The following is a 12,913-nucleotide window of genomic DNA, read 5'->3' as shown; positions in this document are numbered from 1 at the left end:
TAGAACTGAAAACATCCTAAAAAAGTAAAAAATTATTTTATTTAAAAAAGACAAACTACAATCAATTCAAAGACAATACAATAAAACAAAACAAAAATACAACTGACAATAATTAAAGAAATACAATTTAGTGATTAAAAAATTAACTATTAATGATGAAAAATATGAATTTTCGACAAATGGTTTTATTTTTTTATATAATTGAAATTTTTGTTTTTCATGAAATCTTTGTGTAAAATTCATCTCCATTTTTTATATTTTTTTAAAATAACGGATGACGTTTTTATTATTAAATTAATATTGGCCTTATTTTGAATTATTTACATATCGGAATATTTTCAACAATCTTTAGTGGGGCTGACTTAATCTACCTGCAGCAAGTTGTAGTCCTAAACAAAGAAAATTTTAATTTTAAAACAAACAGATCGAAATATTGTGAAATAAATCGAGCGATTTTAACAGAAATAATGAAATGGATGAATATAGAGTCTGCCCTTTTGAATACTGAAAATAAAGATAATAGTTTTTGATTCAGAATGCGAAATTTGCAAGAGTATAATAAAGGAACAAAAAATTTTGGTTCCAAACATTTTTTCGTAGTGTACGGAAAAGCTGGCATTGTTTTCGATAGTTTATTTTAACTTTCGTTATTTGAAAATCATGTAAGTACAAATTACAGCCTTGCTAAAATGATTTGAATACGTTTTTATTAAATTATTAAAATTATTTGTTGCGGTTTTGGCAACGGCAAAATTTCCTGGCGATTATAATGTATATTGAAATAAACAAAAGAAAATGAAATTGTCTTCAAATGATTTTAAAATCAACATTTTTCGCAGCTTTTTTTCGGGAATACATACGAATAATGCATTTAACCCCTAATTTCAGTAAAAAAATAAATATCTATCATCCAGCCGATTAAATCAACTTTATTCGTAACTTTACCAGCTCTTATATAAAACTTAAAAAATTAGAAGGATTTTCACCGATTTTCCGAGTTTACGGAAAAATGTTTCGACCAAAAACTTTTCGTTTATAATGTTAACGTTTCTAATTAATAAATTTGCCTCTATTTTTAACTAGCTTTTCCAGCTTGACCTGTATGTATGTATGAATGTAGCGAAATCTTTCATCGTAATTTTCTTCAACTATAAGAAATCTGATTAACTTAAAATTTGCATTCTTACGACAATACAATTATTTTTCGACTTTATCCTAGTATCTTGACCAGGATCAGCAAGAAAAGATGAAAGATAAGATGGATAGTATTATGTTGTCTTTTCTCAACGGTCAGATGATGTAGTGGTGATGGTGCCTGCGCCTCGCGTAGAAGGTCGTGAGCTCGAATAAATTTAGTTTCTTTATTTTTTATTTAAACAAGAATTTATTTCTAAAAGCTCAGTTTATAACGTGATCTATTTTTCATCTCCCTGCATTATGTAACATCTACGATCACGTAAAATTTCGGATTCGGATACCAGCAAATTTGCGTCAGTGTATTCAGGTTTTCTACAGACTTGTATGAATTTATTCAATCTTTACCCAAAAGAAAATTTTGGAAAATACACGAAATTTTATTACGTTTTTTTAAAGAACTTCTATCATGTCGCTTCAAAATTTTGTGTGATGGAAGTCCAACGGCCATTGTATGATATCTATTATTAAAACGACCTTTCTTAATAGCATCTCTTGGTTCATTCAGTCTTGACGACGGACGTTTTCGTTGCAAAGCCCCATCTGAATAACCATCTGAATGAAAATCACCACATGTGCTACACGAATCATTTTTCTTCAACTTTTTGCTTTGTTTATTATTTTTATTTCCTCCACGATGTGATCCCTTTTTATCATAACTAGGTCTTTTAAACTTTGCTTGCCGCATCATTTGCACTTGGTCTCTAGCTTCATCATAAATTTCAGGACTGTTTTCATAATCAATATCCTGAATTAAAAAAATATTTTGTTAGTAAAAAGGATATTCCGTTGGTCTAAACTCGTAAAATAAAAAATAAAACTCGTCTTGGAAAAAGGAATATTTTTTTAAACAATTAAAAGTACACGCAAATTTCTTACATAATAAATAAAGATTTCTCGTGTTCTTTTATTCATTTTCAATTTTTCCGAAAACATTAAAAAAAAAAAATTCAAAATTAATGGAAAATTATTTCGTTTAGGTTGCTAAGGCGGCGCTACAGAAAAAGACACCATTAACTTAAAATTTTGAAAAATTATTCATAAACATGTTAAGAAGCCACAATTGAATTTTTAACAAGCGAAAACAATTGACTGAATTAATTGTTGGAAATACCCTGTATAAAAAGTGTTGAATGTCACGCTTTTCATTATTTTTAATAAATTGGACTTCTAAAAAATAAACACATTTATGGCATTTAGTTTTGATTGTCGATTTTCGAACAAATTATGTCCTAATTTGCGCCCTCACGGGTAAGCAGTAAGTGCAGTTTTCGAAAAAAAATTTGTTAATTTGTTAATTTTTTTTTATAAGGAAGATTTTTTACATTTAAACTTATTTCCCTTTGAAGAAAGAATAAGAAATTCTGAAAAAGTCTTAGGAACTTTGAATTTCTCAACGTTTTCGGACTAGTCTAATTCAGAGTTATTCAGTCGAGTTCTTAATACTTTTATAAAGTTTCTAAGACTTTTTCAGAGTTTCCTAAGACTTATTAAGACTTATTCTTTTTTCAAATATTTTTTCCACCAGGGTTGTTCTATCTCTAACGATTTACAAGATGGGTTCTACAGACCCAAGAACACGTTATAAAATTCCAGCTTGATATCTTTTCGTTTTTTTCGTTTGGAGCTATCGTTTCGAAAGACAGACGGACATACAACCGAAAATAGACTGATTTAGGTGATTTTATGAACACCTATACCAAATTTTTGTTCGCAGTATCAATATTTTTAGCGTTACAATCTAGGGACTAAACATAGTATACCTTGTATAATACAATTAATCTACGGAGGCTCAATATTAAATTTATCCAATGCAAAAAAATAAAACGGGAAAGTTCTAGATCTCAAAAAAGCCTATCGATTGACATCTGGAAAATCCAATTTTGTTGCGTAGTTGCCGAGAAAACTTGAAACAATGAGCGAAAATAGTCGTTTTTTTTATTTGTGTATAACTTTTTGTCTTTTTCGATTTTGAAATTTATATTTGGTGAAGTTAACAGTAGTAGGTTCAAAAATCTTCAGTAACATTTTGAAAGTTTTTCGAAATATCGCATTTTTTTCGAAAAAAAACATCTTTCGTAAAAACTTTCCCTCTTGATCGAGGGATTATGGTAGAGCCGTTAATCTCTTCGTCTAGACTTCTTTTGGTACAGTAAATCTGGCATTTTGACTGGAAAAAATTACAATGGTGGATCTGAGGTTATAGATCGTTAGGGGGGCATGTAAATAACTTTAAAAAAATTAAGAGAATTTTTCGTTCCGCTGTTTTTGAGAAAATCCAAAAAAAATGGAAAAAAATAATTTGGAATGAGTTTTTCTCGGAATCTATTGATTTAAGGGAAAAGTTTTTCAAATAAAAAATGTAGAAGACACTGTCAGCTACATTTTATGTCATTAGAGCAACGTCATACGAGTTAAATTACAAAAAGTAGGTGGCGTCAAAAAAAGGGTTTTCCACGGTTTTCATTAAGAAAAAATGATTTTTTTGTAAAAGTGTAAATGAAAAAGTTGTTTGACTCAAAATTAGCTTCAACTTTTATTTAAACAATTTTTTTGTAAAACTTACCGTAACTGCAAAGTTATAGTAAAAATGATAACCTTTGAAAGGATTTATCTCAGGAACTATTGTGTCTACAGAAACAATTCTCATATTGTTGCAAATTGATCTAGTCTACTTTAAAAACATATTGAAAAGGTAATTCTAAAACTACCCGTTTTATGGTTATAATTGTGTATTTTTTCGATTTTTAACGAAGTTGCGACAAGGTTACTGTATTATGAGAACTAATATTAATTTACGATAACTTATTTTTGAAAAACTTGCACAATTTTCAGACAATCATTTTAAAAAGTTAATTCTGACTTACATATATTCTTAACATATTTAAGAACAATTTCTCAAAATTTCAATAATTAAACTTTTAGTTTTTAATGGTGCTTTTGTTTCTGTAGCGCCTCAACAACCTTAACTTCTTTCTGAAAGCTTCTTTTGGATTATTAATAAAAGTTTAGTATTGAAGAAAAACTAGAGCTTTAAGCCATGTCATGAATGCGTTAAAACTCGAGGTAGAAACGAGTGTTAAATCGAGTTTTTTAATTATCATGTTTCCCGAAGATTTTCCCCCTATTACTTCAACATATTACATAAAAATTTGGAGAAAATTGGCAACTGTCGAAGTGGATTTTTTTAAATAAATATTCCGGTTAAAAAAATGACCGAAAAGCATGAAAATCTAGAAACTCTTTTTACTTGACTCGGGTCACTATTAACTTTTTTATTATCAATTCTGATTCTGATTGGACGCCACTCAAATCCTTTTTTAGAATTCTTAATATTCTCAGTTATTTTTACCTAGTACGAAAATTTAACAACTGTTTTTTTAATAGATAAACGACAGCAAAATTTTTAATTGTTTGTTACATTTCGAAGTAAACGTGAATGGGAAATATCGGAGCTAGTTAGTAATGTTTTTTGGTAGATTTCGAACAACTGGGAGTTGCGTTCAGATCAGAATCCCGACCCAATTATCGGGTCTACAAGCTTTTCAGGCTTGAACCTTTATAATACCTGTTCCGCATCTTCGTCATCGTCACCATGTTCATCACCAGCCTCTTGACCGTCATCGTCATTTTCGGCAGCATCATCCTCAAAATCATTGAAATCTTCAGAGCAAATGTCATTATCAAAGTCTTCCGAGTCTCCTTCGAAATCACAATCGTGATCATCGTCATTCATTTTTTCATTGTCGGGAGAACCATGGGAAATCTTGTTCATTATATCAGGTTTTTGTTTTGAATGACGACTAGATTTCTCAATTCTGCCAGTGTACGGTGGAGGATCTAATGGCGGTCGTGGTTCACCGGGGCTAGTTGGTTCTTGTGGATCGGTTGGTCCGACAGGGCATGCTGGAATTTGAGCAGGTAAAAAGCCTCCTTTACTTCGTTTCTGGTTTTTCTTATCCGTGTTTAAGACCCGATCTTTATAATATGGATTTTCTGTGTGTTCTTGATGATAATCTTGGTTTCCTCTGTAGTAATATGGCTGTCTAGGATAATCCATTCGCCTAGAATATTAAGATGAATTTTCATTCCTAGATTCTAATTTTCGATTCTAATTCCAGACAGTTCGAAGTTCTTCGAATAGGGATATTTTTTTGAAATCAATTTGAATGTCAAAGAAAACAATTTTTCAAATATCTTTTTAAAATTGTAATGTTTTTACGGACCTTTGCTTCATGCCTTTTAGTGAGGTCATTGAAATTTTTGCCAACATACGCTATCAATTGAAAATGTATTTTGTTAAATATCTATATTTTGGGAAGAGACGGGTAGGGATTCAGCTTATTTAGAAATTTTTTTTATTCTTAAATGATCACGCACGAAGCTTTTGGGAAATGGCTCCCAGATAAATTGTTAAAATTTTTTGATATAATGTAGTTAGATATCATTCTAAATAAATAAGTATATGACCACAATGAAAAATAATAAAAAGCCCGGGAAAAACTGGATTATATATCAGGATATCTCCGATGTTATTTGGTAAGTGGCAGAAATGTTTTTCACTTTAAACTTACTTTCTTTTATAGCAGTTTTCGGAACTTCTTCAACGCTTGATTTCAAATTACCGTCATACTGCCAGTCTGCGGCGTCAGCCTTATTTTTCCCGGTTTATAAAAAATGAATGCTTTGTCTTGACCATTGCGTCCAGGCGGTTAGGGTCCACTTTTTTCCCCAGATTACTACACCCCTTCTCTCGAAAATGGCCGATCTGCTATACATGTGTCCTATGAGAGAAAATACTCCACATAGACTCAAGAGTTTATTTACCACGCGGCAAAAAGTTAGGGGTTCATGGATTTTTTTACGTACTACTTCCTAGAATATTAGTTCTTTTCCACACTTTTATTTTTGCCCAAGCGAGGTAATGTGACTTTGATTTGTCAATAAATATTGCTAATAAGGAACACTTATGTTAGTACCCCAATATTGCGGAATAAATTCTTTAATTTGTTTTGTTTTGTTTTTTTTTTTCGTATTTCAGCTCCTCATCTTTATATGCAGTACATTAAAAGAGGTCAATAAAATTGGCTAATTATGACAAATGTAATAAACCGATCAATTTTTGCTAAAACTTTATGGAATGTATTTTTTAGGTCTCAAATATCATTCATAAATATCATTCTTACTATTCGTTAATAAACCACAAATTTTGAATTAAATGAAACAATCCATGTAAAAGTTGACTTAAAAAATTAATAAATAGGCAACTTGTATTACGTATATGTGACTGATTTTTATATGCAATACAAGTTGCCTATCAATAATTTTTTTAAATAAACTTATACATGGGCCGGTTATTTAATTAACAATTTATTTTTTATTAATATTTAGAAGCATTTGCGTGACTAACACACATGGTTTACGAATTATATTTGTCACCTGAGAAACATTCCACCAGGTTTTAGCAAAAAGTAAGCGGTTTATTTCAATTTCCTTAATCTGCAACATCTTTGACTGTAATAACGTAGGAATAAGATCCTTCAATATCATTTACTTCCTTCTTTACGTGAAATGGGAATGTAATATTACCCTTATCATTGGAGAAAATGCTTAAGAACTCCGAAGCTGTTCATTATTTTTTGTTTTGCTTACTGAGATATTTATTCGGAATTCGGAACAACATATTAAAAATTCAGACAATTTATCGAAGAGCCACTTTCCTATAAAGTTAATGCGTCATCTTTGAGAGACAAAAAATTGCACGTTTCTTACAATCCTGACATTTTTAAACAAATTTTTGCTAGTTTAGTTTTTGACCCACCTGTTCAAATCATCGTCACTTTCGTATGAATTTCCATCATTGTCCTCGTAATCGTCTTCCATTGGCTGATTATCACCATCGTCTCTGCTTCCATATTCTGGTATTGTATTCAACTTATACATATCTGGTCTTAATTGTAATATTAAACCGTTTTTTAGACCTAGTGGAATCAAAAACTTTTTATTCTTAATCTAAAGTCATAAAGAGTTATTCAGATTTAATAAAACTTACTAAAATGTTAGTAAGAGTTAGTAAGACTTCTTAAAATTTATTATTTTTTTACTTAAGGTAGTACCAGCATGAAATCACTTTTCGACAGATTTGGCCGAATTTTTTTTCTCGGGTTTATAATAGCTTTATTTATGAATTCCTAAAATTTCATAATTTTTGACCGTTTAGATCGCGAGATATTTAAAGACAAAGTTCGCGATTTTGAGGGTCATGTCCCATTTAAAGCATGTAAAATGTCCGGTCTCTCCAACTATTTTTTATGATATTATTATATATTGAAGAAAAAGTAGAAAAAAATGTTTATACAATACAATTCTAAAAAAAAAATTTAGAAATTAATTTTCACTTTCGAGATATTAATTTTGACGTAAATTGATCGAAATTGGGATGTTGGCATAATTATTTCCCATTTTAAACGGTCAAAATTTCTGAAACTTTGGGAATTAATAGTAAGCATTATTAAATTCTTAAATTTAATTTTTCGTTAAATTCTGTCGAAAAAAAAATTGTACCATTGCTTTAACATAGAAACTGCAAATACCATGCTGGAACTACGTTAAGTATTTTTTTTTAAATTTTTGTGACTGTATAAAGAGTTAGTAAGACTTATCATTTAAAAAAGTTTCTTTTAAAAATATATGCGGCTGCATAAATAGTTATTTAGAGTTTTTTTAACTTATTAAAACTTCCTGTTGAAAATTTTGTAGTTGAGAAAAGAGTTAATTGGGAATTCTAATCTATGGTAATATTAATTAAATTAAATTAAATTTCTTGCGGATTACATTTCCCCGTGTGCAAAATTAAGTTAATGCTGGATACTTTATTAGCCTTTTTCCTGGGAAGATTAAAAAAAGATCCTCTAGATGGATGGCAGGATATATTTGTAACCCCCTAGTGTTGCCATCTAGCGGATCTTGTTTTAATCTTCCCAGGAAAAAGGCTAATTAAAGCATTATATTTTTTAAATAATACTAATAAAAATTATTAACTCACTACATAAGGCAAATTATAAACATTATCATCATATTACCATTAAATCCGGACATACAATAATTAATAATTCCAGGCCTTTTTTCTCTGAAGATTAACAAAAGATCCGCTAGATGTCGACACTAGGGGGGGGGGGGTACAAATATATCCTGCCATCTAGAGGATTTATTTTTAATCATCTCAGGAAAAAGGCTAATTAGTTAATTCTCAACGGACGATGATAAAAAATGTCGACGATATGGAATGGATAGATCTCTTCAATTCCTCTTTTAGATACATTTTAAATTAAATTGTTTGTAGAATCAGTCAGATTCAATAAGAATGGTGCAATCTGATTGAATCAGACTGATTCATCCAAATAGTAGAATTCGATTCTAGCTTGCCGCCGAGAATCCAAATCAAATCAATCCTTTCTTTTGGTAAGGAACATGATTATATACCCTAAATTTCAAAAAACTAACTCCGCGAATAAAACACAAAGTTTGTAACATAGTAGAACGAGATAGTGTTACTCTATTTGAGATAGGCATATATATATACATATACAAAAAACACTTAAATATAACACATAAGACATCGTTAGAAAAAGATAGTTTAATATAATAAAAAAAGTTAAAACGAGACACTCTCTGCTTCGAGTAAAGACCCAATGCCATAGAATCAAAAAATTAATTCTAATGTAGAAATAATCATTTATTTAAAAAATATTTGTAAGAATGAACTTAAAATTTAAAAAATAGTCTTATTTAAATTAGTTTAATGTATATTTTTAATAATTGTCGATTCAATTTTACGTGAAAAAATCATTAAAATTAATCAAAATAGTTTTCAAGCGATAAACTGTAGTAAATATAAATTTGGATAATTTTTGATGTGATTAACGATTTTTGGCCAATATCTCGGAAACCATTCACTTTATGAAAAATAATTTCAAACAAAAATTGTCGGAAATTTTGTTCCATAAAAAAAATATATCAAAAATTTTTCCCAAAATTGGGAAAAATCAGCTAAATCTTATCTTATATATTTAAACGAGCAATTCTTGTATGTATATATTTACGATCTTGGAAATGGCTCCAACGATCTTCATGAAAATGAGTATGTAGGGGTTTTTTGGGGCGATAAGTCGATCTAACAAGGTTTCATTTAAAAAAAAAAACGTCGTTTTATTCGTTTTTTCATGAAAAACTGAAACCGGCAATGCAAATTATAACTCTTCCTGGCATCTATTGGTGTATATCGTAGTTAATGAAATACAATGCAAATTATAACTCTTCCTGACATCTATTGGTGTATATCGTAGTTAATGATTCAAATTGGTATTTGTGTGGAGACATTTAAAACGGTCTTCTATTAGTGATAAAATTTGTGTCTTGAAACTAATCGATTTTATAAAAAAAAAAATTTCAAACGAAAATTGATATGTAAAAAGTCCTAAATTTTGTTTCTAAGGGGTTTTTGCGAATATGACGATAAAAAAATTCAGATTCAGAGCGCACCTATTTGTGTTGCCAGAAAGGAAAATAATAAATTATAAATTTTAAATTTTAATTTTTTATTTTTTTTATTTTAATTTTTTAATTTTTTTTCTAAATGTTTACACCTGCCAAAGATCGGGTAGTAATTAATATAGATGACGTCGTTATCAGCGCGTACCAACCTCCAGGTGCGCTCTGGATCTTTTTTATCTTCATATTCGCTATCAGGAACCAAAAAAGCCCCGAGTAACCAAATTCAGGACTTTTTACACATAACTCGAGGATAATGTTTGGATAATTTACGAGAAATATATATAAAATTGATCGTTTTGAAAACGGCTAAAATTATCGAAATTGTTCACTATACATTTTCTTTAGAAAAACAATTTTCCAAAAATTTTCGTTTGAAATTTTTTTTATAAAAATAATTAGTTTCAAGACATTGTTAATTAGCATATAAATATATATATTTGTAGTCTAGTCTATCTACTTTGAGCACTATGTTAAATTTTAGTAACCGAGATACAGCAAACCAATACATGTAAAAAGTCGTAAATTTTTCGTAGAATTGAATGCAATATTTTTTTACACTTTTAAATTACGGGATGACATTCAAAATGGCTGCCAAAGTTGGTCGAAAACGATCTAGCCCAGTTAGATGTCAAAAAATAAAAAAATAAAAAATTTATTGAAAAAAAAATGTTAAAAATTGCATTTTTTTGAAACGCCCATATCTCTTTGAAAAAAAAATATATTTTTAAACGACCCTTAGTGCAAAGTTTGTCCTTAATATGCCCAAGAAGATCGTTTTTGCAAATTTGAAAAATATGAAAAGTTTGGGCAAAAATCTCTTTTATCGACCAAAAGCCATGTTTCTTTAAATTCCAATAGCTCATATACGCGTGCTTTTTTATAAACTTTTCTCTGCTTAAAATTTTCCTTAATAGTTGCCTGAATATGTGCGGATATTGCGCGCTTGATTAATTGATCGATAACATGAGAAATATCGGTCGAAAAATCAGTTGTGAAACATCTTGAAACACTATATTAATTATTTTTTCAATTTTTTTATATAATATAATTGCTTCTAGTTGATATTTTATATTAATAGTGAGGTCTTAGTTATGGATGGAGGTTTTTTTCTTCACAAATTTGTTTGGGCATCTCGTAAAACTGTGCTAGAAGTTTTAAAATTGTTTCCAAACTGCGAGCAAAATCGTTTTTTTAACGGTCATCCAGATGATGCTAGAGTACTAAGTCAGTAGTTAAAACAGAATTTGACTGATAATAATAAACCCAAAAGAAAAATTTTTTGTAATGAAAAATGCATCGGTACTGAGTCGTGATTTTGGTACGGAGTGATTTGAAAAGTTTAAAAGTTCAATATATAGGTGGTTACTTAACTTAGCGAATCTTCCACCTACTGAAGGTGCTGCAGTTCATCACTCATATAGTACTTTTTGCAATAAATATGTTTTTCATCAAAAAAAATTTTTTTTATTTGGCGTATTATTATCAGTCAAATTCTGTTTTAAGAGCGAGTTTGTTTCAATTGTCAATGCATACGTTCTACTGACTTAGTACTCTAGCATCATCCGGATGACCGTTAAAAAAACGATTTTGCTCGCAGTTTGGAAACAATTTTAAAACTTCTAGCACAGTTTTACGAGACGCCCAAACAAATTTGTGAAGAAAAAAACCTCCATCCATAACTAAGACCTCACTAATAGTATAAAATATCAACTAGAAGCAATTATATTATATAAAAAAATTGAAAAAATAATTAATATAGTGTTTCAAAATGTTTCACAACTGATTTTTCGACCGATATTTCGCATGTTATCGATCAATTAATCAAGCGCGCAATATCCGCACATATTCAGGCAACTATTAAGGAAAATTTTAAGCAGAGAAAAGTTTATAAAAAAGCACGCGTATATGAGCTATTGGAATTTAAAGAAACATGGATTTTGGTCGATAAAAGAGATTTTTGCCCAAACTTTTCAATATTTTTCAAAATTGGCAAAAACGATCTTCTTGGGCATATTAAGGACAAACTTTGCACTAAGGGTCGTTTAAAAATATATATTTTTTTTCAAAGAGATATGGGCGTTTCAAAAAAATGCAATTTTTAACATTTTTTTTTCAATAAATTTTTTATTTTTTAATTTTTTGACATCTAACTGGGCTAGATCGATTCAAAATTAAAAGTTCGAAACTTTTTTTTATACAAAGCGTATTTTAAAAAAAAAAACTGTTTTCGAGAAACTTTGGCAGCCATTTTATATGTCATCCCGTAATTTAAAAATGTAAAAAAATAGTGCATTGAATTCTACGGAAAATTTACGACTTTTTACATGTATTGGTTTGCTGTATCTTGACTATGGCTCGAAAAATTTAGATTGACCAGTCTATGCCGTTTTTCTTAATTTTCGAAAAAATGGCTGAAGTTATAAAAATTTGTGATACTACATTTTGTTTAGGGAACAATATATTTTCGACAATATTTGTTTAGAAACTATTTTTCATGAAGTTGATGGTTTCCGAGATATTGGCCAAAAATCGTTTTTTTACATAATAATTATAAAAATTACCCATTGTTATACCCATGTCAAGGTTTTCCAGAGGGATTTTAATTTATTAGTCGGTACTCTTCAGAATTTTACTAAGAATTTTCAATATTCGGAAGTCTTTAAAAATTATTTTCTGAAAACAAAAACTAATGTTTTTTTAAACAAACTGAAATTAACTTGTAAATGGTCAATTCAAAAGGTGTTTTTTGTTTAATCGGACATAAATATTTTTTCCTCAAGCCAAATTTCGACACCACAAAACACAGAACATTGAAAAATTGATCTGCACATCAAAAAATACGTGCCATAAAGATTTGGTGTCACTTACCATAGTCGATTGCACGTCGTGTATGTGTTAAAATATTCCTAGGCCTTGGAACCACATTATCATTGGCCAAATTGTGTGACACAACATCAACAATATTATGTAATGGTGCTCCATCTTGTTCGCCATATTGATTGATTGCGTTAAACACATAATTTATCACAGTGCCGGTGGTTGACATGTTTCGATTTTTCAACAAATTATAATTAAAAAAAAATTAAATTAACACTAAATTTTTCAATCAGTCAATATTCACTTTGCAAACACTACTAAATAATTTTGGCACCCAGAATACACTTCA

General features: G+C 29.4%; 1 protein-coding gene across 1 annotated transcript; it reads right to left on the bottom strand.

Moving 5' to 3' along the window:
- Nucleotides 1-271: 271 nt before the first annotated feature.
- On the bottom strand, nucleotides 272-12,913 carry LOC123292127 (probable ATP-dependent helicase PF08_0048). The gene is made up of 5 exons (XM_044872684.1): nucleotides 12,616-12,913; nucleotides 7,016-7,175; nucleotides 4,763-5,258; nucleotides 1,582-1,942; nucleotides 272-389 (listed from the first exon to the last, which is right to left on the bottom strand). Exons 1-5 carry the CDS (start codon nucleotides 12,791-12,793, stop codon nucleotides 349-351), a joined length of 1,236 nt encoding a protein of 411 aa, XP_044728619.1. The 5' UTR covers nucleotides 12,794-12,913; the 3' UTR covers nucleotides 272-348.

Source organism: Chrysoperla carnea, chromosome 2, assembly GCF_905475395.1.
Source record: "Chrysoperla carnea chromosome 2, inChrCarn1.1, whole genome shotgun sequence".
Classification (NCBI taxonomy): Eukaryota; Metazoa; Arthropoda; class Insecta; order Neuroptera; family Chrysopidae; genus Chrysoperla; species Chrysoperla carnea.
The sequence above is the reverse complement of the archived record's forward strand: the minus strand, read 5'-3'. Positions and strand labels throughout refer to the sequence as shown.

Excerpts from the sequence above, each read along its gene's own strand:
- LOC123292127 (XM_044872684.1), bottom strand. The coding sequence starts at position 12,793 with ATGTCAACCACCGGCACTGTGATAAATTATGTGTTTAACGCAATCAAT. Across the intron at positions 7,176-12,615 it reads ACGACGTGCAATCGACTATG|GTCTAAAAAACGGTTTAATA; the intron begins GTAAGTGACACC and ends TGATTCCACTAG. Across the intron at positions 390-1,581 it reads TAGAAGTTCTTTAAAAAAAC|GACTACAACTTGCTGCAGGT; the intron begins GTAATAAAATTT and ends TTCTTTGTTTAG.